Source organism: Sarcophilus harrisii, chromosome 5 (assembly GCF_902635505.1).
Source record: "Sarcophilus harrisii chromosome 5, mSarHar1.11, whole genome shotgun sequence".
NCBI lineage: Eukaryota > Metazoa > Chordata > Mammalia > Dasyuromorphia > Dasyuridae > Sarcophilus > Sarcophilus harrisii.
Window position 1 is genome coordinate 11,503,187 of NC_045430.1, and position 27,879 is coordinate 11,531,065.

Below are 27,879 nucleotides of genomic sequence, written 5' to 3' on the forward strand. Positions count from 1 at the left end.
ACCCTCTTCCCCCTCATCTCCGCTTCTCTGGGGCCCTCTTCTGCTTCCAGGGACTCCCCTCCTCCCAGCTCTATGCAGCCACCACTGCAGTCATTCAAGTAGGAGGCCTAGGGAGACCCCCTAAAGGTGGACAATCTGCCAGAGATCCATGGAAAAGGTCCCGGGGTTTCCATGGAGACATCACTTGGGGGAAGGATGGCTTCCCCTTTTCCAGAATGGGCTCTCCTCTTTTCCTTCTTCCCCCTCCTTCCCTGCCAGGTGTTCTCCATGGCAACCCTTCCTCCTTGAAAGATGCACAAGAAAGTGCATCATGGGAGGAAGGTAAGAACTTGGGATGAGGAGCGGGAATGAGCACCAGCTCCCTCCCTCCTGCAGTAGGAGCACATCCAGTGGAAAGAGAGGTGGATAGGGAGTCAGAAGAACTGGGTTCAGATCCTGACTGAGGGATTCCATTTCTGGGTCTCAGTTTCCTCCTGTGAAATGTGGGAATAAGACTGGGACTTTTAAGGTTTCTTTCTACCCTAACTTGCTTTCTCTGGGCCTCCCTTTCCAAATCTTTCTAAAACAAGAGTTTAGACTCAACAGTCTTTAAGCCCTTTTAGAACTTGAGAAGTCCAAGGCTCGGCTGCTTGCATAACCCAGAAGGGCAGGAGGAGAGGGGCCGGAGGCAGGGAGCCTTGGGAAAGGCCAGCTCTCCCCGAGATCCAGGATGCCTCCATGGTGGACACCTCCTTGGTAGGCTCCCAGGCCCCGAGTTTTTGCTATGCCCCATGTGGCCGCACTAGGACCTCAGAAGCCCTGACCGCCCTAGGATGGTGAACCTTATTGGTGACTCACCAGAGCAAAGGCAAAATCCTTAGTTACATCCAAAAAAGAGGGGAAAATCCTTCTCTTTGGCTTAGGAAGAAAGATCCTAGGATTTAAGAACTTGAAAGATGCTGGGAGTTTAGCCCTTTCTCCTTAAAGAAGAGGAGGTTGAGGGTCAGGGAGGGTCAAAAGCAACTCATACAACCCATGATGCACTTTCTTGTGCATCTTTCAAGGAGGAAGGGTTGCCATGGAGAACACCTGGCAGGGAAGGAGGGGGAAGAAGGAAGAGAGGAGAGCCCATTCTGGAAAAGGGGAAGCCATCCTTCCCCCAAGTGATGTCTCCATGGAAACCCCGGGACCTTTTCCGTGGGTCTCTGGCAGATTGCCCAACTTTAGGGGGTCTCCCCAGGCCTCCTACTTGAATGACTGCAGTGGTGGCTGCATAGAGCTGGGAGGAGGGGAGTCCCTGGAAGCAGAAGAGGGCCCCAGAGAAGCGGAGATGAGGGGGAAGAGGGTCGGGACACCTGAGCGCCAGGAGGACATCACCCAAGGGTCAAAAACAACATACAAAATGGGGGATTTGACCCTAAAGGCAGGGCTCCTTCTACTAATCCTGAGAAGTGTGATTCCCATTTTACAAATAAGGAAACTGAGTCTTAGCAAGGGGGAATGGCCTTGCCCAAAGGCACTTGGCCAGCAAGAGGCAGAGCCAGGGGCTTTCTAAAGTAGCCTGGGCCTGTTCTCCAGGTTCCCTTGTGAGCCCTTCTCAGCTTCTTCTCCATTTCCCCTCCTGTGCCAAGGGCCAAATCTACTTCTGAGGCTGGAGAACAGAAAGAGCCCAGATTATCAGCGGTGCTCTCCCCCCAAAGTTGGGAAACTGAGATAAATTAGACCTAACCCCGGCATCCCGCAGCTCCCAGCTAAGGTACGGACGGACCCGTTCTCAGAAGACAGAAAAACAAAAATAAAATCAACAAAGCTCGGAGGGGCAGCCGCCACCAGCCCCAGAGGGGACCCAGCTAATTATGTCCATTGCAAACGAGCCAGGCCATGTAACATTGGGCCGGAGAGGGCCAGGCTGGGGCTGCTGTTGGACACATTTGCAAAAGAAGGTGATGGCCAAACGAGAGATTGATGCAAGAAGCGTCTCGCAGGGCTATGGAGCAGAATTGGTAGGGGGGCACTGGAGGGGGAAAGGGTCAGGGGGGAGGAAGGGGGTGGGAAAGAGGGGACGGGTCAGGGTAAGATCCCCACCTGAGACGCTGCCGTTGCTGTGGACGCCATTGCTGGGGCTGTGGGTGCCCGGGTCCGGCCTCCGGACTATCACAAACTCCCCCTCAGAGAAGGTCTCACTGGAGTGGGAATTGACCATGCCGTTGGCGGCCTGGGCACGCTTGGGCCTCCAGCTGAACCTGCTGCCCGACCGTCTGCCCTCCTTGCCGCTGGCGGCTGCACCGTTAGTCTCAGTCTTCCTGCCCCGGATGGATGGTTCCTTGCCCTTGGGCTTCGGTTCTGGAAGTCTGGGGGAATACAACCTGTCACCTTTCCAGGCCGCCTTCTCCAGGGCGGGGAGGTCCATCACGGGCAGTATCTGGTCCAGCGTGAGCAGGTCATGGAGAAAGCTGTCGAGGCGCCGGGCCGACTCAGAGCCCTCCCCGCCTCCCTCCTCCGGCTCCTCCTTGCCCCCGGCCTGGGCCTCCTGCTTCTGGCGGGCCGCCCAGCGCATCATCTCCCCAGGGGGCTGGCGGCTGCCCGCCACCAGTGCGTACTTGGGGTTGATCAGTTTACGCGCCACCGTGGATGAATATTTGAGGCCCGTCAGGCCCAGTTCTCGGTACAGATCGACCTCTTCCGAGATGGCGTAGAGCTCCCGAAATTCCACATCAAAGGGCTCCACGTGCTGCCCCGTCAGTACCAGGAGGAGATTTCTGTCCACGTGGGAGGAGCGCCATGTGAAGCTGGAAAGGGAAACGAGGCTCTTAGTCCCAGGCTCCAAGGGAGGCGGGGTCCAGGCCCCCTCCCCCCGCTCACAGCCCCACTCACCTGTAAGACCCCGTGGCTACCTTGTCACCGTCCACCATCAGGAACCTGGAGGACAGGCTCCCTCTGACTTTGCCGGCGGGCATATAGAACCCGACCCCAGTCACACAGCGAGTTCGGATGTTCTGTTAGGGAGAGAGGAGCAGAAATTAATGACCCACCTTGTGGGTCTGGGATGGCAGAATTCTCCCCGCCCTGCAGACCTGTCCCTGACCCCAGCAGAAGCGGGTCTAACCCTTCCAGAGAGTGGCGCTGGGCTCTTCCCCCACCCTCTGGAAACCTTAATGAAGCATCCTTCAGGACAGGAGGAGAGGGCCAGGTCACTACTGTATGGACAAGAGTGGAACTAGACTGTTCTCCCAGAGCAGCTCTCGCCCACTTTGCCCGAGTCTGGGGCAGGGAATCATGAAGTCCCAAGTTCAAATCCTACCTCAGATCCTTCCTAGCTGAATTGGAATCTCATTTTCTTCCTCTGTAAAATGGGAATAATCATATTCTCTATAGTATAGGTTATTGTGAAGTCCAATGACATATAATTTCTTTTTTCTTTCTAGAGGTAATTGGGGTTAAGTGACTTGCCCAGGGTCACACAGCTAGGAAGTGTTAAGTGTCTGAGGTCAGATTTGAACTCAGGTCCTCCTGACTTCAGGGGCAGTGGACGTATAATTTTTCTTTTCTTTCTTTTTTTTTGGAGGAAAATGGATGATTAAGATTATTTTTATACTCCAATATTAGCAATAAATATAAATAAATAAAACATCCAATAAATAAATAAATATGTCCCTCTCCTTAGCTACATACACATTCTTCTTAGCTAAATGCAAGGTCCTAACAAGTTTTGAGGTAGGACATATAATTTCTAAAAGGCATGTTCTCACTCAAAGGGACCACCCAGGACTCAGCGCCATATTGAGGGAGCTGATCTGCATCAGAACCAAGGCCGAGGAGCCCTTCCCTCCTTGCTCTGGGAGTGGAGGCTGCAGACCAATTTGTTACTGGCTTTGGAGGTTATGTCCGAGTTAGGTGGGGAGCAGAAAAAGTGGGAGAAGGTCCCTTTCAGAGATGGGCTTTCCCCAATGACTTCTCGGGAGTTGAGGCCGTACCCGGATTCGGAAATCATTGAGCTCCAGGGTCCGGCACATCTCTAGAAAGAACTTGACTCCTGCCTCATCCAGAATTATGTACACGGGGACCCGTCTCTTATAGGCGGCATTGACGATATCCAGGAAGATGTCCCCATCTGTGAAAAGGTCCATGACTACCGCAATGACCTGGAAGGCAAGAACAATATAGGCTTAAAAGAGCACACCGCACACAGGAGGTGCCAAATAAATGCTTATTTACTGACAGTGGCTTCACTGTGCCTGGGGACGTGTCCAAACTCAGGAAGCAGGGACAGCCCAGTGTGGGGATGCAGCTTGGGCTGGGGGAGGCTCAAAGGCAGCAGACATGGACTGTAATTAAACCACATTTAGAATTAAAAAGATGGGCATAAGTAATAGTTAATAGCTCACATTTTTGTTGCTTCTGAAGGTCTGTGAAGCACTTTCCAGATACTATCTTGCTTGATACATTGGAAAGGGCTGAACTTTATTTATTTAAGCACATATTGTTTTATGAATTATGTTGGCAGAGGAAAATCCAAGCAAAAGGGAAAAACCATGAGAGAGGGAAAAAAAAACAGAAAGAGTGAACGTAGCATGTGTTGATTTACATTCAGTCTCCTTAATTTTTTTCTGTTTGCAGACGACATTTTCTATCCAAAGTCTATTGGGATTGCTTTGGATCACTGAACTGCTGAGAAGAACCAAGCCTTTGATAATGGATCATCGCACTTTTTTTTTTGCTGAGGCAATTGGGGTAAGTGACTGGCTGGGATCACACAGCCAGGGAGTGTTAAGTGTCAGGTTAAATTTGAACTCAGGTCCTCCTGACTTCAGGGCTGGTAGTCTATCCACTGCGCTACCCAGCTGCTCAATCATGGCACATTCTTGCTGTTACTGTATACAACGTATTTCTGGTTCTGCTTGTTTCCCTCAACATCAGTTCATGTAAGTCTTTCCAGGCCTTTCTACAATCAGCTTGTTCATCATTTTTTAATAGAACAGTAATACTCCATTACCTCCATGTACCACAGCTTGTTCAGCCATTCCCCCATTGAAGGGCATCCACTCCTTTTCCAATTCTTTGCCATCACAAAAAAAGCTGCTACATTTCTGCACACATGGGTCCTTTTCCTTCCTTTATAATTTCCTTGCAATACAGACCCAGTAACGGCACTGTTTGGTCAACACAGTTTTATAGCCAGAAAGGGCTGAATTTAGACTCAAAAGAAACAAATTTAAACATCAACCCTGAATAGCTGGGTGACCTGGGCAAGTCCGAATGGATGTCACCTGTAAGAGTCTTGGTTCCCTCATCTGTAAAATGGGGACAATGTTACTTGTAGAACTCACTTCAAATATCTGTAATAATGTACATAAAACAATCCGAAATCATAAAATGCATAAGCTACATAATCTCCCCCCCAAAAGGAGACACGGTGATGAGCCTCCTGCAATCCAGACTTGGGCCCTGCCCCTCACCAGAACTCTGATGTCGGGCGATCTTGTTTCTCCTTTATTCTTAACCCCGTCACCATATGGATTGTTTTCCTGTGTTGGCTCATTTCCCCTTGCATTGGTTCTAACAAATCTTCCCAAATCTCTCGGAAGTTTTTAATGTTCCTCATTTCTTCCGGCTTAGCAATGTTGGTTAAAAAAAAAATACTTCAGATTGTTTATCACTGGCCCTTCAATAAAGGCAACCACTTTATTTCCCTGAGATCAGGACAGTACGTAAATGTCTGCCCTGACTTTATAAATATTGTATTTACTTTTATGTTCCTATGTTGCCTCCAAATTGCATTGGGCATACTATGTTTATATTTTTCTGTCTTCCTCTAAATCTCTTTCAGCCCCGTAGAATGTAATTTCCTTGAGGATAAATACATTTTTTTGTCTTTGTACCCCAGTGTTGAGTATGCTGCAGGAGTCTAATCAATGTCTGGTAATCGATTGAGCCAGTGATTTTTTAAATCAATTATTTTAAAATTGATTTTTAATATTGATAAATTGATTTAATAATTTTTAATAGGGAGCCTCAGGGTGGAGCCTACACCCCAAGGAGAAATTTTAGGGCATCGACAGAGTGGTAAAGAGCAGAGTCCTTTATGGACTCCATACAGCTGCAAGATCATCAGTGTTTGATCTCCCCCAAGTTGAGCCAAGCCTCATCTTCCTCTAATGGCATTTTAGAGTAATGCTTCTCATTGACCTCATTCTCAAACTGACCCTCAAATGTCAGATCAAACCACCCAAATCAAGTCCAGTCCTCTCATTTTGGCCTTCAAGGCCCTTTGTGATCTCATTCATTCCTCCTTTCAGTCTTTCCTTCAACTCTTCTCGCTCTACAAACTCTTCCCTTCAGTCAGGCCGATTTCTTCGTTGGCCCTCAAACAGGGGTTCTCCTTTCCTACCTCCAGGTCTTTGCTCATGCTGTTCTTTATATCTGGTACCTTTCCTCCTCCTCTCTATCCACTCAAACCCCATTCAGTCACTCTTCAAGGTCCAACTCTTTTTCAGAATTAAGAATGGAAGGAGCCTCAGGAGTCACCTAGTCTACTTTATGGAGGATGAAACAGGTACAAAGAGATGAACTCATATAAGTTCACAGATTTGCATCTAGAATTGACCTCAGAGCCCAATTGTCTATTTTACAGAAGAGGAAACCGAGGCAGGAAGAAGCGTCTTGTCCACAATCCCATTGGTAGTAAGCATCCAAGGCAGGATGGGGTGGGTAGTCATGAAACTAGAAAAAGGGAATCGACCTCAGAGTCCAACTGTCTCATTTTACAGAGTAGAAAACCAAGGTAGGAAGAAGTATCTTGCCCACGATCCCATGGGTAGTAAGCATCCAACCAGGATGGGATGGGCAGTCACAAAGTTAGGAAAAGGGAGGTCTCAGGGTAAGTGCTGTCTCTTCTCTCAGGATCACAGGGGACTGCAGCCTGCCATGCACTGGTGAGACTCTACCAGCTGTATCAGCACTAAATTAAACAGTAAAATATTTGTATTTTTAAAAAATCCACTGCTCTCCGCTCATGGCAAACAGGTGATAATTACCCTGTGCTCAGCTTCACCGGGTGCCAGCTGACATTCAGCTCTGTTATGTCGGGCTTCTGACAGCCAGCCCCCTCCTTTGGGAGCCCCTGCTGTTCTGTGTTATCTTTGTACGACGAGCTATCGGCCAGGACAACCACAGCTTCCGCACTGTCTGGATGCTCCGCAGAGGGGAAGGAGGTACCAACCCTACTCCCAGTTTCCCCCTCCACACGGCTGGGCTGAACACCTCGTGCTAGGCTCAGACTCCCAGGAAGGGATGTCAAGGTCACCTTTGTCTGTTTTTTCCTCTCTGCTGCCCACACACGGGCGGCACCCACAATGCAAGGTGAATTTGAGCTGCCAGTCACTCGGGGAAGTCACCGGGCCGATAAGCTCGCTGGGAGACCAGCCGGCCTCCCGCCCCACGTTTTAATGCTTCTTGCCCGGTGTTCTCATTGAGCCTAGGGCACATCTGGCTTGCTGCTAGAAAGTCAGGTTGGGGCCGATGGGAACTTCCCTTCTACCTGCTTTTTAGTATTAATTAAACAGCCCAGCTCCACTAATTCCCCCTCTGGGCTCCTTAATTACTATCAGATACTAAAAATAACGGAAGTCCTCCCTTAGCGCCAGCAGCAGCTCTCCTTCCATCTTCCCCATGAGCCTGCTGAAGCCCCCGAAGGCTGTATCTGCCAGATTAGCACCAGCTCCCCAATGGACAGCGACCACAGCATCCCCCCTCCAGTGACAGAGGCAGTAAAAACATTTAGGGAGCCAGTTTACCAGTCCTGTCGGTCCAGCCACTTCATTTAGCAGATGGGGAAACTGAGACCCTGAGAGGGGAGGGGGTCTTCCCAAAGTCACGTGCAATTAAGGAGAAGGCAGAACCTGAACTCAAGCCCTCTAGCATGCTTTCCATTACTCCACAAAAACTCCTTTTTACAGATGCAACAACTGAGGGAGACTCCAAGACTAATGCCATGTAACTAGGGTCACATGGCTGGCAAATGGGCTTTAAAGCAAGCTAAGCCAGTTTCCCTTTCATTTGTCATATTTTCTAAGGATCTTCCACTGCATTTGAGACGCTGCACTTAGCTTGCAAAATGGCTCAGCAGATGGAGCACAAGGACCCGAGTTCAAATTCTGCCTCAGATAGTAACAGCTGGATGATCCTCGGCAAGTCCCAACTTACCTGCCTCAGTTTCTTTAATCATAAAAGGGGGGTAATAACAGCATCTACTCCCCCTTCCCACCCAGGGTTGTTGAGAGGATCAACTGAGGTAATATTTGTAAAGTGCTCAGCACAGAGCCTGGCACACAATAAGCATTTAATAAATGCTCATTCACTCCCTCCTTGAATTAGTGTGGGAGCAGGGTTAATAGAAATTTGGATCTGAAGAATCCAAAGTCCTGGCAGGATATCTTTGAGCAAATTACTTCATTAACCCTTTCCTTGCCCCAGCCCCAGTTTCCTCCTCTGTAAAATAGGAGGCTGAACTCAATAACCTTTTAATATCTCTTCCAGCTCTAGATTTCTGAGCCTACATGTGGCCATGGGCAAGCATTTTCTCTGTTTCTTCATCTGTAAAAAGATTTCGGAGATCTCTTTCAGTTTCAGATCTGTCACTTGCCCAAAGTCACCATAGGCAGTAAGTGTCAGAGGTGAAAATTGGAACTCGGCTTCTTGATTTTTGACCACACAACAGGGTGGAATGGGAGAATCAGGTCATATATCATAAATCAAACAATGAACCAATAAGCATTTGTTAAGCTCCTACTGTATTCCTGGTAGGAATTGAGAATATAAAAGCAAAATTGAAACAGTCCCTGCCTTCAGGGAGTTACACTCTATTGGGGAAGACAACCTGCCCAGGGCCTGGCACACAGAAAGGGCCTAACAATTGTTGAAATAAATTGAATTTCAGACTCAAAAGCAGGGAAGGATATTGTGCTCATCATCCAGCATTACCAAAGAATTACAAGACACTCTTTTAGAAGCCGTATGTTATTGTGTCTTCTTGGACTTAGTCACAGATCTGTTTTCTAGCTCTGGCCAATCCTCCCATGCCCCACCTTTCATTCTTAATGCCGGAAAAAACTTTTGGAAATCATCTAGCTAGATTCCTTTTTACAGAGGAGGAAATGGAGGCTGAGAAAAGGGAGTAGAGGTGGTGGATGGACTAGAGTTGTGCACAGGGAGGTGGGATTAGTGGGAGATAAGGCCTGGGCCAGTAGTAGATAAGGGAGAACTGGGGCTTATTTAAATAAACAAAGCTTTCAGGATGACCTGATGACCATAAAAACACAGTTCAGTGTCATAAATTGTTCTTCCTTGTCCCACTGGGGAGGACGGGATGACTGTTATGGCAAGAAGATGGAGTACTGGGTGAGCACTAGACATTTCCCTTGGAAATCGAGAATAGGACAAGTTTGCTGCCCTCTGAGAAGGCCCCTGGGTCACAGAGATATCACGAAGGGACACTGGCCCTGGTTTCAGAAATAAATTATTTCATAGCCTATGAGAGCTCCAAAGAACCAAGCTTGCAGCCTGTTCTGTTATTGGACAGAATAGGCTGTCCTGTAACTTCCCTGTAACTCCCTGTTACTTCCCTGTAACTTCCACCACCGGTCGTTCTCTCTCTGGGCCCAAGTTTCTTTCTTTGTATAGTCCAGCAATCCCTTCCTCTGTATCCCTCACCGGGTCTTTGTAAGGTGGATCTGAAGGCATAGCCTTTTATGGCATGATGGGAACAAGCCAAATTAGAGGATCCAGGCTCTGAGTTCCCTTTTAGCTTGAGAGTTATAATTTTAGGATCCTAGAACTCATGAACTAGATCATGTTGGGCAAGTCCTTTTATCTCTATGACTCAGTTTCCTTTTCTGTAAAACGAGCAGAATGGACTAGATCAGAGTTTCTTAACCTGGAATCTATGGACTTTAAAAAAATATATATCTTCACAATTTTCTAAATTATTGGCTTCTTTTACCACTATATATATACATACACACACACACACATATATATATACATACACATATACACACATACACATTCATATAATATATTCTCTCAGAATAATGTTCCTAAATGCACAAAATATATTTGTATATATGCATATTTTTGCATAAATGCATATTATGCATTAAGTGCATAAAATAATATATGTACACATATGTTTATATACACACATATGTATGTGTGTGTATATATATATATATATATATATTTTTTTTTTATGCATTTAGGAACATTATTCTAAGAACCCACCCACAGACTTTAGCAGAACAATTTCCAGAGGGGATCCAGGCCACACAAAACATAGAAATCTCCTCCCAAGGCCAGGATTAATTCTGACTCTAATAGCCTATGACCCCATGAAGTTAAAGAGTTCAGGGAAAATCCATTAGCAAATATTTATTAACCACCACCTACTGTGGTAAACAGGAAGTTGTTGAGTAGCTGCAGAAAACCCATTTGGAGTTTTCTTGGCAAAGATCCTAGAGGGGTTCCATTTCCTTCTCCAGCTCATTTTACAGATGAGGGAACAGAGTGATGTGACTTGCCCAGTGTCACACACTAAGTGTCTGAGGTCAGATTTGAACTCGGGACCAGTGCTCGGGACCGTACCATGTAATTGTCCCAGGCGTGAGATACAAACTTATAAACAAGTTAACTTTTGCACTAGAGGAATTTCAAGTAAACTAAGGGGACTACAACAGAGTCAGAGATAAGGAAACACAATTTATATATAAATCTCATGGGATGTTGAGAGAGAAAGCCCATAAGGGAAGACCTCTCGAAAAAGGTATCACCTTATCCCACCCACCCATCCCCAGAGACGGAGTCAAAAGTTGCACGGCTAATAACTTATGGTTAAGATGGAACCCATGCTTACCTCCCAGTCCAATACAGATTTCCCAGAACCCCGAGTCCTCCCTGCAAATCTAGACATGTCAGGAAGGGTTATGAGTCAGTCGCATCTTCCAGGCTTCCCAAGGCCAGTGACGTGAAGCATCAAGGTTTGGTTGGCCTCCAGTTACCAGGGGAGACATACCACCCATGATCCCCAAGGTACAGAAAAACAAAGGGACACAGCCGGAGTTGGGCCCACATCAACAGTCAGCCCCAGTCCTGGGGGCAGGGAGGGAGTCCAGGCAAGCCTGGCTGACTAAACTTACCCTAGGCCCGCTCCAGGAGGAGCCGCCCTCAAAGGACTTTCTCCAAAGTTAAACTAAGTTTATCAAAGCCCTGAATCCCAATCCTATTTGGGAAAGCTAAAAAAAAACTCAAAAGAAGCATTCGTTGAGTACCTACTGTGTGCCAAGTCCAGGTCTAGGACCTGAAGACAAATACAGAGACAAAAATGAAACAGTCCCTGCCTCCAGGGAGTTTGTATCCTAGTGGGCTGGAATATGAAAGCAGAGGAAGAGATAATGGCAATCTGGTGCAGTTTGGAGGAACGGTTCCAGGTCATCTTCCACTCACCTGCAAATTGATCTTCCCAAAGCTTAGACCCGACCCTGTGATAGGGTCTTCACTGGAAATCCTACACGGGCATTCAAAGCCCTTTATGCTCCCTTGCCTCCCCTTCCCAGACCGCTCATGCATCCTGGGATTTAGTGGGTGGGCTCTCTGTTCCACTCACAACTCACTCAGTCTCTTGACTCTGTCTCTTCTGCTTGGAACACTTGCCTCCTGACTTCTTTCAATTCTCCTCCAAAAAGCTGTTCCCAAACCCTATAAATACTTTCTCTTTGTTGATTATTTTCAACTTATCTGGTCTCTAAGCTTGTTTGCACATAGCTGTTTGTGTGTTGTCTCCCCTACTGTTCTTTAGTTTTTTGAGAACACAAAATGTTCTTTGCCATTTTTTTTTTTTTTTGGTAACCCCAAGGCTTAGCAGAAAGCCTGACACATTAATAAATACTTATGGGCTAATCTAGAAAGTGATTAATAAATGCTTGTGGACCGATCATATAGTAGGTGCTTAATAAATGCTGGTGGACTACTTCTACTCCTTGCAAACAGTAGGTGATTCCTAAACGTTGGTGGAATTGAATTCCTTCCTTTTTGCTGATGGTCCCAGTTTCTTTTCCTTTGTCAGGAGTGCTCCCCACACTTCAGCCCTACCCACTTCGAACGCCAGCGCCAGATGGACGTGACAATACATTTTGAACAGACCTCTGAGCTCTCCTGAGACAGTCAGAGCAGCCTCCAGGAGCAGTCTGGGCTGCAGAAATCCAGCACCCAGGTGGAAATCACCTCCCCTTGTTCAGTCCCAATGAGTCATCCCATTATCCCCAGCTGTCAGGCAGTAGGTGGTGCTGATTACAACCCCAGCCTGAAGCTCCAGATAGACAGACATTGGCAAGCAGATGTCAATTGTGGGGAGGGCCAGACATCGGCCATTTTATCCCCTCAAAGGAAAGGAAATGGTCCCCTTCCACTCTAGAGAGTCCTTTCCTTTTTTATTTTTATTTTTTTTTTTAAAGAAAGTGATTTCTTCCATTCTAGGAGAGAGAACTAATTCACTGCTTTTGACAGAGAAAAATCCTCTCAGGTCTCTTTCATGGAAGAAATAAGACTCATTTTAAAGAAATATATATTCAAGAATACACATGGATGCTGAGGAAGTTTGAAACCATGATATCCCCCTTTTCTTTTTTCTGAGGCAATTGGGGCTAAGTGATTTGCCCAGGGTCACACAGCCAGGAAGTGTTAAGTGTCTGAGATCACATTTGAACTCAGGTCCACCTGACTTTAGGGCTGATGCTCTATCCTAGCTGCCCCATCCATTTTTGAAATATTAAACATTTATGTCACAATCTTTTCTTAATTTTATTTTTTATTGATAGCTTTTGAATTCCTCTCCCCTTCATTTCCAAACTTATTCCCTTTGTCCTCCACAACCCTGGGAGTTAGCCCTTGTGACAGAAAAATAAAAAGGTGAGAAGAAAAAGCACCTAAAAAAAAAAAAAAAACATATGGGGGCTTGCCTAAGTAATAGATGCAGAATTGGAACCCAGATCTTTGGAGTTCAAAGTCAATGCTTGCTGCTCTGGGTAGACTCTGCAGTCCCTACTAGCTCTCAATTCATTAATCCTATAACTCAAACATTTCTCCTTTTTCAGGACTTCAGCTAAGCCAGCTTTAGCCCCAGCCTTCCCTCTTCCATAAAGCCTTCCTTGACTCTTGTGACCCCCCACATTGAGCCCCCAGTCCTTTCTGTGGCTGGTTCTACACCGCCTGGCCTTGGTGTACATATCCTGATCATTCCCTTTGTGAGCTTATCTTAGAATGAGAATATTATCACATCACAGCCAGAGGAGATAAAGAAATTTCTAGGTTAAGCAAGGGAGCCATTGTAGGGGAAAAGGCTTCTGGTTTCTGGGAAATACTGAGCTGCAGTCACTCCCAGCATATACATGCAGGAGAGAATTCTGGTCTAAGAATGTTGGCGGTTACCATTTACTGTGTACAGAGTCACAGATAGTGAGGGAACTCTCCCCCTTGAGCCCAGAGGGAACCTACTGACAATGTCTGGTTTGGCTCATCTCCCCTCTGGGCCTCTCGCCCTTCCAGAGAAATCAAGGGCTATGTGACAACCTGTGTGTTTTACGTGAAACAAGAGATACTTAGAGTAAAAGAGGCGTTTACATAATAATAGCAAGGTGCTTCTACTTAGCACATGTTCAATGTGCTGTAGGGATGTAATTGTACCAAAGTATTTAGAGGCTGAGAGACCTGGAAATAAAGGGATTACATCTTTGACCATCCATCTGGGGCCCTGCCTCATCACTCCTCTACTAAGACCAAGGCCTCAGGCTGGTCCTGAGATCCTCCAGAGAGCTAGTCCAGATGGCACATTTTGGCGCCCCAACTTGGAGGCTCTAGAAAGCACAGTACATAATGTACTATGTGACCCTGGGTACCTCATTTCCCCTCTTTATTTCCTCATCTGAAAAATAGGAACAGAAATGACAATCTTGACTTCTTGGAAAAGTTTTCCTGAGAATTAGACAAGCACTTGCAGGAAATGAGGATGTTTGTTCTGGAAGAGAGAAGACCAAAGATGGACAGAGGGGAAAAAGTGAGTGACCTTTGAAGGGATAGGACAACTGTCTTTGAATGTTTGAAAGACTGAGGTGTAAGAGAGAGCAAAAGGCAAAGGAGGGAGGTGTCAAAGAGCCCAGTTTCAGCTCTAAGTCTCCTAATAATGAGAACTGTCCCAGCTAGAGGTAGTGAGCTCCCTGTCCTTGGAGGTTTCCAAAGAAAGAATGGATACCCTTGTCAGACATATTACAGTGCAGGGCTTCTTAAACTTGCAACCCCTTTTCACCTGACCCTAGGGCTATAGGTATATAAAATAGGTATACAAATCAAACATTTCCTGGAAGAAAATCATAATTTTGTGATTCCTGCATTTCAGTTATGAGAATCCATAAGGGGTCTTGAATCACAGTAAGAAGCTTTGGTGTAGTGGAGATTGCTTTCAGCTGTGGATTAGTAAAATCCACTTTCCAGATCTCAGGCTGTGAGATAACGGATGTGAATCTGAGAGTGGGGAGATGACGAGCAAGGAAATGGATTCCAGTCTTAGATTCAGTCTCTAGCCACATTACTTTGGACCAGTCAGTCAGCCTCTGGCTTTGGCTTTTGTCAGCTGGAGAACAATGGAAACCAGACCAGCCGATCTCAGGGATCCCAGTGAGAATGTCACCATTCGGCTCCTGCCGGGACTCCCCCTCCTCCCCTTCCCCGAGTGTCTGAAGCATCGGAGCTGAGCATCCCATCCCTTCCTTCCAGGATCCAGAACGATGGACCGGCCTGGCCCTGCCGGAAGTCTGCCAGGAATGAGGGGGAAAGGCACCCCCTCCCAAGCCTTGTAAGCAACAGTTTCCCAGCTGTTTGTAGCCAGGTTATATTATTTTAGGTTCACTAAGGAGATATAATGAAATGCCTGCTATACAGTTCCCAGGGTGCCCTGGCCTCTGGGAAGAAGCTCAGAAAAAGCTCCCCAATCCGGCGATCATTGATTCAACGCTTCTGGACTGTGTTTGGAGGGTCCCCACCCTTAAGGAGATCACGTTCTATCTACTTACAGTGCATGGGTGGAGTGAAAAACAAGAAATAATGCTTGAAGAGGAAGGGATCAACAAGGAGGAGATCCAGGAAGGTTTGCGGAGGAGTAAACCCCCTGAACTGACCCAGATAGCTGGAGGGCTGGCATAGAGATGATCACTGAAGTCACAGGAGCCAGTGGTTCACCAGGAGAAGGCTCTGCTCCATTTCCACTTCTTTCACACTCTAAGGTGAAAGGAGTAAGCTTTGAGGTGACTGTGACCTGTCTAGGATCACACAACCAGGAGAAAAGGAAACAAGATTTTATGAAGTGCCTACTATGTTCCAGATGCTACATTAAGCACTTTACAAATGTCTCATTTATCCTGATAACCACTCTGGGAAACAGGTGCCACTATTTTCCCTGTTTTACAGATGAGAAAACAGAGGCAGACAGGGGATATTAAGTGTCTGGGGCAGGATTCAAATTTAGCCCTTCCTGACTAATCTTAATGAGCTTCTGGTACAGATTTGGTCCCCTCAGGGAAAGAACTTGGATCTGGAAGTCAGAAGCTGTGACTCCAGATTCAGAGCCAGTTCCTTCTCCTGAGGTCAGTCACACACTTCCAGCCTTAAATGGGACAGGAGCAGAAACTCGATTGTGTGAGAAAATGGAGGGTGGCCAGAGTTCTGAGAAGGGGCCATGAGAACAGGAAGCTCTGGCTGGCTCAGAACGTCTGGGCCCGAGGCCTGGGGGAGCGGGCACTGGCAGGGCAGGGTTCTGGGATAGCAGCCATTAACCAGCCGAGGGAGGCTGGTCCAGAGCCAAACTCAGCTGCCCTTGGGCCTCCTTTCTTACCTGGTCTGTGCCACTGGGCTGGTCCAGCTGGGCGTCAGGAGAACAGCTGTGGCCGTGCACCATACGGTCTCCCTCCCAGCCAGGGCTCCGGACCGGGTGCCCTCTCTCCATGCTCTCCCCTACATCAGACACTCTATACATGCTCCCTGTTACTGGAAGGAGAGCTGCCAACAATGTCCCGGGCGGCTGCCCCGTGGCAGGGCAGAGAGAGGCAGAGGGCGGCTGCCCCAGCTCAGGGTCTGTCTGGGCTCAAGGCCAGGGAGAAGTTGACGGGAACTCAGCGATCCTCTTGGGCCCAGAGGGAGCACCCAGCTTCCTAGCTGGGCCCGGACAGAATAAGACAGTGTCGACAAGATGAGCCTGGGGGACAAGGAAGGAAGGTGAGGGAAAGAAAACATTCCCTTCTTCCTGCCCCCCCCCAAATTATCATAGAACCTCAGAGCTGGGCATGTGGGGCAGCAAACCCCAAAGCCTTGTATCCCCATGTGTACCCAGAACTTCCCTGAGGTACAGTGAACAGGATCTGGGTAAGAGTGGAGCTCAGATTCTAACTCAGACACTTAGCAGCTGGGCGGCCCAAGGCAAATCACTTTGCCTGCCTGCCTCAGTTTCTCCAACTGTAAAAGAAAAATGACTTCTGTTATCCCTCTCCTACAAGGCTATATGGCGGGGACTGAATGAGAGAAGGCGCTTTGTGGGCCAGCTGTAGTTATGATCCAAGATGTGCCCAGAGAGATTCCTTCCTTCCTTCTCTCCATGACCCATTCCTTGCCTCTGTTCCTTTGTGTAGGCTGTGCTCCCATTCCTGGACCGCACTCCCTTCCTTCCCTGGGATTCTTGGAAAGCCCAGTTTCCTTCCAAGTTCTGTCCCAAGCCACTTTTCCTAAACCCCACTATTGCCTCCACTTCCCCAGATGACATTGTCTTTATTCCATAGACACTTAGATGTTACATGTCTCCTCTTACAGTGTACAAGCTACTTGAGGATAGAGAATACTTTGGGTGACCCCGTTTGGGGAGTGGTTTGCCATTTCCTTCTTTTTAGAGATGAGGAAACTGAGGCAAAATTAAAGTTAACTTGTTTGAGATTAAGCAATTTGTATGGCTGGTAAATATACATGTCGAAGCAGGATTTGAATTCGTCAAGATGAGCCTTTCTGCTTCCAAGTCCACTGGGCCACTGCCCTCCCCTGGCACATAGTAGGTCTTTAATCAAGGTGTGGAGATGGACCAGGAGTTGGGAACAATGAATGGTCAGCCCACAGTTCAGACAGAATCCACACAATGCCAGTAAATGGAGGGAAAGGTCCTCAGAAGACCAGATAGACTCTCTGGGTGGACTTAGGGAAGAATAGGGCCAGGGGTTACTGGCAGGAGGTGTAGTCAGCCTCATGGTCTAATGTCAGGCTCACAGTCATGACCTCCCACAGCCCAACACAGGAGTCTCCTGGAGACCAAAGCCACATCTCTAGATCTGACTGATAGAAGGGGAAGTGACTTATCCACTATCACTGAAGTAAAGGCTCATAGTTCTCAGAGGGGATGTCACCTAGCCCATGTCTTCTCCCTCCCCTATTTTACAGAAGAAACTAAGACCCTGGGGAGGGAGGGGAGAAGAACAACCTGCCCAAAGCCTCATGGCCAGTGAGTGGCAAAGTCTTCTCTTATACCAGCCTCCTCTGGCTCCCTGAGGATTCTAGATCATTTATTCCCCAAAGCCAAGGACAAGAGGAAGGTCCTGCTTCAATTCCCTCCTCGCTCTTGCCTATCATGGATGATCTCTAGGCAGCCCCCTCCCCAGAATGGGCTTCCTGCTGGTCTGGTCTCCTCTCTGGGATGGGCCCAGCAGGATGCTCATTCTCTGGCACTGGCTCACGTCCTCCCTGACTCAGCTACAGCCTGGACCCTCACATCTCAGCCTCTAGGGCTCCTTCCCAACTCCTCTTCCAAAAATAGTAGCGCTGAAAGAGAAACCCAAATTCTGAGTCAGCCAGAGGCCATCTAGGCCAGTTGAAACAGAACCAGCCAGGGGGCTTTGCCTGAAGACCTTCAAGGAGGGGGAGCCTGCTGGCTTCCCGTTCCCTCCTCCCGATCCCTGCCCGTTCCACTCAGGAGTGGCTCTAATTATCAGGAAGGTTTAGCTCAGGGCAGGTCCACACTGGCCCCTTAGCAACACCTACTTATTGTTCCAGTCGGGACCAGAGAACAAATCGGATCTCTCCCCAACAGAAAGGCCTTTTGGACACCGACATTCCTTCAATTCTACAAGTACAGTCATAGATCCAGAAGCAAGGACCTCGCCTACAATCCAACTTTCTGATTTAAAGAGGAGAAAACTCTGCGATGTGCCCAGAATCGCGTCGATATGTCAGCAAGCTGTCTTCAGCCTGTGCATCTGTTGCCTCTCTCCCAAACCTCCCCCTCAGTGTGCAGGGGCTCAAGCTTCCTCTCCCCTTCCCAGTAGTCTCCTTCCAAGCTCTCCTTTCCGTATGGTCTTTGTCAGTAAGCTTCACTTCTACCACAATGATCAGATCTATCTATCTACTTACCTACCTACCTATTGAAGCAATTGAGGCCTAGGTCATACAGCTAGAAAGTGTTTGAGATCAGATTTGAACTCTGGTCCTCCTGACTTCAGGGCTGGTGTTCTATCCACTGCAACACCCAGCTGCCCCTAATGTTCAGATATAGAAAACAAACACGGTCACAGATCAATGGGCTCTGCCGTCTTGCTCTCACCACATCCAGAGCAGCCTTCCCCAAACCCCCTGGGCAGCCCCTTCAGACAGGGCCTGGTGACAGAGCCCACCCCTCTGTGGGGACAGTCGGAGCTAGTGGTCCCTGGGCTCCAGGGGGAGAAGGCAGAGGAGCTACAGAGATGTTTCCTTCTCTCAAGCCAGGAGCCACCTGGGAGAGAACTCCTGAAGTCTGAAAAGCAGGGACAGGCTGGGACAGGATTCTGAGCATCGCCTTAAGGCGTTTAAAAAAAAAAAAAAAGACAAATGCCAGGTATCCTGTCACTGACTTATGCGGCTGTCATCTGTGCCGTAACGGCCTGCTTTTAGGGGCGCTGCACGGGGTCTAGGAGTTCCCTGTGGGCCGATTACGAACTCAAAAAGTGAAATATCCCATGTTGTATCCACATTCGGTTCCCACAGTCCTCTCTCTGGATGTAGATGGCTTTCTCCATCACAAGTCTATTGGAACTGGCCGTTACATATACATTACAACATATACTTAGAAAATGAAATGCCATGTGTACGCACAGTGACTTTGTGTGTGTGTGGGGGGGGGGGGGCAAGAGTGCCAGCACTGGTGACCAGAGGCGGCACATCTGGAAGGAAACAGGCCCTCATTCTACAATATGTGCCCGCTGCCCTTGCAAACCTGACCAAAGCTTCGGCTTTCGTGGGGAGCTCCCCAAGACCTTCCTGACCTCAACAGGAACCCTCTAGTTTTTCTAAAGTACTTTTACACATCTTGAGAAGGAAAACAGAAGCCTAGATATAGAAGCCTAGCCCAGGCAATGGAGGGATATTTTTCATCAAAAAAGATTAAATTTAAAATGCTTTAGGATGTATAAAAAGTGATTTCCTCATAGCAATCCAGCCAAGCTATCATGCCCATTTTACAAATGGAGAAACTGAGGCTCCCAGAATCAAATGTTTGTCCAAGGTCACATAGTCACAGCTTCTGATGCTCAATGCTCTTTCCACCGTGCCTTGCCGTCTAGTAGCCTTTATGCCCACAGGAAGATTTTTATATTGAATAATGAGGACTTCTTGCTCCTTGAGGGAAGGGTGGCCATATTCTCCCTCTGTCTCCCCATCCTCAAACCTGTTGTATACTATGCTTAACTCAGTTATGCAATTAATACCTAGCCACAGACTTTCTGGCAAATTCACACTAAACTGTGTCATGGAGACGGTCAGAAAGAGCGATCTCCTTCCTCCCCTTGATCCCATGATGTGGGGCCTGAGCAAATGTCAGACTCAGGGAATAGCTGGACATCCAGTCAGTCTGAAATGAATTGTCAGTAGATGATGATGATGATAACAGACCAAGGAGGGAAGTTGGTCTCAACCCTCCCTCTAATCAACTACATTTGGTCTTAAGGACCAAGCAGAGAAATCTGGGATAAAACACAGGGACCAAAGGGAGCATCACTATATCACAAGATCAGCCGAGACATTTTGTCACTATCATGGGGCGCCATCATGGGAGCTTGGGCCAGCCAGTTCCATCCCCGCCCCCTGCCCCCGGCCACAATTTCCTCTTCTGTAAAATGGGTTAGTGGCTTGAACAAGATAATATTAGTAAAACACTTAGCATAATGCCTAGCATGTAACAGACACCTTTTCTCCTCCCTTTCCTCTCCAAGTTTGATTTCTAAGGTTAAGTTATTTTTGGATAGAACCTACTTCTTTCAAAGGAAGGTCTTCTGCCTCCTTGCCATTCCTATATTCCTTCCAAATATTTTCTCTCTTAATCTGTGTCTTTCTCTGTCTCTGTCTTTCTGTCACATCTCTGTATGTCTGTCTGTCTCCCCTTACCCCCAACTCTGCTCTCCCTCATATTCCAGATTTTTCCTGGTTATTTCCCACCAGGTCCCATCCCCAAATATGCCAGAGCAATGTCCCAGGCCATCAGGGCTCTCTCTGCTTTCTCCCCCAAGTGGGAGGCCTTGTGGATAATATATATATGAATTTTAGCAGGCCATAATTCAAAGAAGAGGTCTTAATGGTGGACATTTCAGGAGTCCTAGTAGGCTTACTGACTCACTTTTACTAAATACTTCTTCTATACAATGTACTGTATTCAGTATTATGAGAAATTAAAGAGTAAAGCCTCAGACACTCACTTGCTGTGTGTCCCTGGGTCAGTCACTTCACCCTGTCTGCCTCAGTTTCCTCATCTGTAAAATGAGCTGGGGAAGGAAAAGGCAAGGCCCTCCAGTATTTCCAGAAGAGTCACACCCCTGCCTTCACTGCGCGTATAGTCTGTTGGGGAGACACAGATGCACATCATAGACAGCCACAATCAGTGCAGGGTAGTAAGAGTTACCCGTCCTGAAGAAGTGTACAGATGGCTAAAGGTCAGCTTGGCTTCTTGCAAGAATGTTGGAAAGACCCAGATTCAAATTTGGGATCTAGCACCGACTGTGTGGTCTTGGGAGAAGCTTGGGATTGGATTTGGAGCTGGGAGTCTGGGTTCAAATTGTAGCTTTGCCACATATTAGCTGTATGACCATTTACTTCCCTCAGCCTCAGTTTCCTCATTTATAGAAATAAAGGGGTCAGACTCCATGGTTTCCAAATGTCTTTCCAGATAGGATCCTTTAATATTCTACTTGAAGGTTCTGGTCTGTTCACAGTTGCTTTGTTCCGGTTCAGACTTGTAAAGCATTTACCAGCCCACTTGTTAACTAGCCTGGCCTCCACTGTCATCATTTCCAGATAGTATGGGACAGAGAGCAGGGGATTTTACATGAGTGTGAGTACTAGCAACCAACTGACTGATTTTGTGACTTTGAGTACTTTCTTGGCCCAATTTCCACATGTATTATTTATTTATTTATTTTTTGCCCCCCCCCCCCCTTTTTTTTTTTTTTTTTTTTTTTAGTGAAACAGTTGGAGTTAAGTGACGTGCCTGGGGTCACACAGCAGGAAGGGTTACATGTCTGAGACCAGATTTGAACTCAGGTCCTCCTGATTTTAGGGTTGGTGCTCTACCTACTGCACCACCTAGCTGGGTGGTGCCCTCCAATTTCAACATTTAGAAAAATGGGGGTGAACATACATGTATTCGCTAATCCCCAGGATTGTTCAACCCCAAAGATTCTTACTAAACTTCAGAATTCACTTGCATAGAAAGCTCACAGATGAAGAAACTTCTTCTGGCAAGACAGGTAGGCCCCTCTCTGAAATATGCAGTCTTAGGGAGGTGAAGGGTCTTACCCAGAGTCCCTCAGCTGGGCAGGTCCTGTCAAGTCTTCCCGGTTCCGACTGGCTCACTGTCCACTATAGAAGGCTGCCTTTCTCTTTTAAACCACAAAGCTCTATAAAAACATGAATCATCCCAGCCCACAGTGAGGAGAGCCTTTTGTAATCATCTCTTTCCCTGGTCTCCCCAGCCAGTCCTGTCTCAGTCAAAGGCTCCCTTCAGAAAATACCCTATCATGATACACTGGGGTTGTGTAGGATCCCAGATCTAGGGCTAGAAGGAGTCCCAACGCTCTCATTTTTAGATGGGGAAACTGAGGTCCAGGAAGGTTAATCTACTTGCCCAGGTCCACACAGCTGCTAAATATCAGAGCTAGGAGTCACATTAATTTAAGGTCTTTTCATTTCCAAATCCAACACTCTCCATTGAGCCACAAAAATTAGGCCATACAAGTGTCAGAAGTGATTCCGGGTCAGAGGAAGTGGTATTTAACCTGAAAAAGAAAAGATTAAGAGGGGCCCATAATAGCCAGCTACCTTCAACTCAAGCATTATCTCTCAAGATTCTCCCAACTCGGCAATTCTGTAATTTGATGGATAGAATGACGCCAAAGCGAGCAGAGAAATCTCTGGTTGGCCAAATGAATACAGAAAACAGAATCCTGGCGAGAAAGTACCTCGGGAGCTATCTAGCTCAAATCTGAACAAATCCCCCCCTGCGACAATCCACAAATTGTCAGTTAGCCATTCTGCTTTAATAATTCCAGTGACGAGAAGCTCACTCACCTACCTAACAGAGCAGCTTACCAGGGGTCAGCTCTGCTGCTAGAAAATTTCTTTTCTTAAGCCCTCAGATCTTCTCTCTGTAATTTTTACCTATAATTGTCTGTCTTCTGGGGTCAAATGGAACAAATTTAATCTCTCTGCTATATGAGAATCCCTCAGATATTTGAAGATGAAAATTACACCTCCCACTAATCCCTCTCTTTTTCACACTATCCCTCTCTAGTTCCTCCAGTCATTCCTCAAAGAGTCTAGTTTCAAGTTGGCTCACTATTTTTGTCATTCCCCCCCCCCCCCCCCCCCCCCCCCCCAGTTCATCCATCTACTTTAAATGTGGCTCCTAGAATTGATTACAACACTTCAGATATAGTCTGGCTGGAGAGGGCCCAGTGAGATAATCACTTCCTTATTTCTTCTAGCTATGTGATCTTGGATAAAGCCATTTAAGAGTCAGAAGGAATACCAGGCCTGGAGTCAGGAAGCCTGGGTTCTAATGTGGCCTCAGATGAATTGTTAAGACAGTGAGTGGGTTAAGTCATTTGACTCTGAGTCTCAGTTTTCTCATCTGTAAAATGAGGGGATTAGACTCTAGCTCTAAAACTATAATGTTCCTTTGTGAGAATACTTACATTGATTCATAGGACAGCTATGAGGAAGAAAATCTATAAATCGTGAAAAGATAGTGTGGAGAGAGAAAAGGAAGAGTCTAGTTTAACTCATGACTATATTAATGAAATCTAGAGTCCCTTCTGATTTCCTGATAGCCATGTAACACTGCTAAATTTGCATTCACTAAAACCTTTTCACATCAGTTGCTTTCTAAACATACCTTCCTCTATCTTATATTGGGGTGGCTGATTTTTTGAGCCCAAGTGCAGGACTTTACATTGATTCATAAAAAACATAAAATCCAAGTCTTTTTCATACCAGCTGCTTTCTAGACACATCTTCTCCTATCCTATATCTGGGTAGTTTTTTTTTTAAATTTTGATTTCACATTTGATTTTTAACATTGATTGATTTGTAAAAAAAAAAAAAATCTTGACTTCAGGAAGAAAGGATGGTTCATCAGATGAGTATTCTCATTAGGCTCCTAACCTATCTTGTTTATTCTCATCTTAAATTCCCCGACTCTGTAAAAAGTTCATGATGATGCTTGTAAAGGCGAAAGGGGATGCTTTTCTACATTCCTTCACCTACCCTACACACCTTAACTCTGGGTCTAGCTTAAACCTCACCTTTTCTGCCTTTCCATTGTGGAAAAGGCCAATAGAAATGGGTATATGATAGGGGGAAGGTGAAGAAGGATTTGATAATAAGACCCAAGTCCTTCTACCCCATTGCTTATTCTATCAATGCACTGTCCCGCCCTTTCCCTTTCACCACAGCTGGTATCAATATTCTCCATCTGGCAAGATTGGAAGAATGCTGAACAACCCCTCATTCAGCCCTTCCATAGCCTGAACAATAAAAACAAGCAGCTTCCTTTCTCTGAGTGAAAAGGAAGAAGGAAGAACTCAGATGAATAGACTCAGGAGACTGGGAAACCCCACAGGTAAGAATGGCAGAGTAGAAAGTCCAGGGGACTCCTAGTTGGGAGATTGGGTGCAAGAGTAAGCACTGAAACCCTGACAAATTAGATTGAGCAGGGGTTAGTGATGGAAAGGACCCTAGGGATCACTCCAGTTCAATTCTCTCATTTTACAGATGAGGGCACTGAAGCCAAAGAAAAGGGAGTGATCTTTCCCCTTATGCTACAGTTTGTATCCTGGTCTCCTGTATACAGTAGATACTCAAATATATCTTGATGACCAGAGCTGAGTTGACATTGTAGTCTATTTTTGTTTTTACAGTGTTTTTAGCCAAAATCTCAGATGAGTTCTTCATTCTCTTCCTCCTTCAAGAACTGGCATCCTTGCCCTGGCACTGGTGTTGAATCCAATTGAACCCCCCCCCCCCCCCCCCTCACACACACTTCTGGTGCTATTTTTCTCATAGTATCCTGGACTTGGTAAATACTCAATCCAGAAGGACCAGACCCATCTAGCTCAAGGCTGGTTCAGTTCCAGAGTCATCCTCAATCCTTGCCCTAGGGGAGCTTCCCAGAGTCCTTTATCCCCATCAAAGTTCCAGGTAAAAATCAGATCAATTAATCAAGTATTTCTAGAGAGCTGTTCAGACACAAGGGGGCCCGATTTCCTGTACAGCCTCTGCCACATACTGGCTGCATGACGTGGGCAGCTCTAAGTGACACCTTCAAAGTACAAACTGCCTTGGGAAATGGAGCTCCTCCATCTGAAGGTTCTCTATCCCAATGAAATCCCATGATCTCTGTGCTGGACCCAAAGCAAAAGAGATCCATTCTGCTTTCAGACATGTACACATATAAATATAAGCCACAGAAAAGATAATGGGGGTAAGGAATAGGGAAAAGATTGCTGTAGAAATTACTCTGGAAGGCGCTAGCATTCTCAGAGATGAAGGGGAGGAGGGAGATCGTTCCAGACATGGAGGTCAGCCTGGGAAAAAGCACTGGTAGCTTTTTCCTGAGGTAGACTGCAGGGCACAAGAAAGGAAAGAATTTGTAAGAAGACTGGAATCGGGTCATGAAAAGCTTTAAGTGTGACATTTTTATTTAATTCTAGTGGTAATAGGGAACCATGGGAGTTTATAGAGTAAGCCAGTGAGCGTCAGATTTTTGCAATGGAGACTCATGTACCAGTCTAGGAGTGGAAGATGAAAAGGAACACTGGGTTTAGGAGTGAGAGGGACATTTGGATTTCAATCCCAAATTTCCCAAATTGGGAGTCAGGAGTGGAAGATCTCTAAAGGACTTTAAAATCCTTTCCGGCTCTAAATCTGTGTTTCTTTGTATGTGTGGTACAAGTAGAGGGAGGGATAAATGAATACAATTCTATAGAAGGAAGACTCATTCCAGACAGGGAAGGGTTAACACTTCTAACCAGGATCTCCCCCACCCCCAGCAGAATCCCCGGGCTAAGTCCATCCCGGTCAGGTGGCCCGAGATAACAAAGCCAGAGCCCACCCCTTTCTTCCCAGAGAGGAAACAAAGCCATTCTCCAAGAGCCCCACCTCCCAGAACCCTTTGGAGCTTTTCCCGTAGGACTTTTCTCCTATAGAAAGACAACATCTCAGGAAAGCAGGTCTAAATCCAAAGGTCAACTGGGGCTGGACAAGGAAGTGGATCCCTATTTGGGGAGTGAGGGCCCAAGGTCTCGACCTCCCAGAAGAGTTTTGCAGAGGCAGCTCCCCCACCCTCCTCCAGCAGCCCATTAACCCTACGGGTGGTCTCCCAGGAGGGAGTCCCTTTTAACCAGAGGCTGAGGTCTCCGGCTCCCCCGCCCCTTCCCCCACAGCCGGCTTCCCAGCTCATCCTCTGCTTGGCCCCAGGGTACAGTAGCTTGGGGGTGGGGCCTTACCTTCTAAACACACCTACCGAGGTGTGGCTAGTCAACCAAAGTGGCAAGACCAGGGAAGTGGGGGGATGGGAAAAAAGCAAAATAACTTTTACTTCGGTAGTTTTAGGGCCGGCTCGCCGAGCACCCCACTCCTAGAGGTCCTGTGAGGAGGCAGTGAGAATACATTTTCATCAATATATAGGTGTAAGAAGCAGACTCAGTAAGGCAAAGTGACCCTCTGATGGTCACCGGGTCCTGGCGGGTCCCCAAGCCCCGTGAGCAGAGATAGCCCAAGAGGAGACAGCCCCATCCCTCTCCAGAGCCACGTTGGAAGGCAACACTGGCGTGGGGGCTGGGAGCTGGGCGAGGCGACTGCAGTCAGAATCCAGTCTGCAAAGTGTGCCAAGAACTGGGTCAGGAGACTCGGAAAAGCTGGGTTCAAATCCTCCCGCTGCTAGTTATAGCTGAGAACGGCCGCAGCTCTGGGAGGGAGCCTCAGTTTGCTCCTCTGTAAGGATTGGAGCAGATGCTCCGGAGTTTGCCCAGAATCCCAGGAGATGCACCCCCCCCTGCGTGACTGCACCCTGGCCGCTTCTCCGTCATTCCAGGCCGAATGGCCCCGGGCCTCTTCCAGCCTGGGCCCTGGGATCCCAGCGGGAGAAAGCCGTGAAACTGAAAGCTCTGGCCGAGCTCTGGTGTGTGGGCGGCGAGAGGGCAGGGCTCGAGGCCCGGGAGCCGCATCCCAACCCATTTAGCGCGCTACCTGCCGCGCTGGCACCGGGAAATCGCGGCTCCCTTTGGGCCTGCTCCACCGGCCCGGGGGTTCTCCGGGGCCCCTTCCAGTCAGACTGCGGGGCCCCGTGTGGGGAGGGGGAGAGTCCCAGCGTGGGGCGCAGGCTGGAGCGAGGAGGGGGCTTACCTTCTGGGCCTGCTGGATCATCGTCCTGACCACCTCCTTGAGGTGGGGCGCCTTCTCCTCCTTGGGGGGGTGGGTGAGCAGGGTGACGCGATTGACGCCCCGATAGTAGCCGTTGTCCGTCCAGCCCAGGTCGAGCGGGGGCACCTCGGTGTCCGAACGGTCGGGCCAGTAGGCCAGCGAGGCTGCGGGCTCGGCGGGGGCAGGGGCGGGAGCCTGGCCCTTGCTCCTGCCCTTGCCCTTGCCGGGGCCCGGGGCCTGCACCTCATAGGGGCGCCAGTCGGCCCGGAGCGCCAGGCGCTCGGGTTCGGACAGAAAGTTGCGCAGCCGCTCCTTGGCCAGCAACTCGTGGTAGGCCCGGTCCCCCGAGGCCAGCAGCGCCTCCAGGGCGGCCCGCCGCCGCTCGCAGTAGTAGAAGGCGGCCTGCGCCTCCGTCACCTTCTCGTTCACGTGCGCCTCGTCCAGGCAGCCCAGCTGAGACTCGGCCATGACGGCCAGCGGCTGGGACGCTCCACCCGGCTCTGCTCGGGGCTCCCAGGGCTCTGGCAGCACCGCACCTGGGCGCCCACGGCGGGGCGGGGCCGGCCCGGGCCCCAGACTCACCTGGCGGGAGCCCCGCCCCCCGGCCGGGCGCCGCCCAATCCTGGCGGGACAGCTTCGGGCCCGAGAACCAGCTGAACCGCCCCCCCCCCCCCCCGGGGTCTTCTCGGCGCACCCGGGGCGCCCAGGGACGCGGAACGCGAGCGCTGTCCGGGCAAGGGTGAGGAGAAGCCGTGTGCGGGAAAGGGAGGTTGCCTGCCCCGCTCCTGCTAGCTCCCTTCCTCGGGGAATCCCCCGGCTTTCCTGGGAAAGAAAATGTGCTCAGAAGGAAGAGCAGATCCCTGACTCCCCTCCGAGATCTCTTCCTTC

At 48.3% G+C, this 27,879-nt stretch overlaps 1 protein-coding gene across 1 annotated transcript in view; it reads right to left on the reverse strand.

Annotated features, from left to right (window-relative positions):
* The window catches only part of FAM83F (family with sequence similarity 83 member F), a 37,494-nt gene extending 9,860 nt beyond the window's left edge, over positions 1-27,634 (reverse strand). The window contains exons 1-4 of the mRNA XM_031937838.1: positions 26,974-27,634; positions 3,954-4,121; positions 2,854-2,975; positions 2,065-2,768 (exon numbers count right to left, since the gene is read on the reverse strand). Of these exons, the coding sequence (XP_031793698.1) occupies positions 2,065-2,768; positions 2,854-2,975; positions 3,954-4,121; positions 26,974-27,459 (1,480 nt within the window). The 5' untranslated portion in view covers positions 27,460-27,634. The remainder of the gene's footprint in view (positions 1-2,064; positions 2,769-2,853; positions 2,976-3,953; positions 4,122-26,973) is intronic.
* Positions 27,635-27,879: the final 245 nt, after the last annotated feature.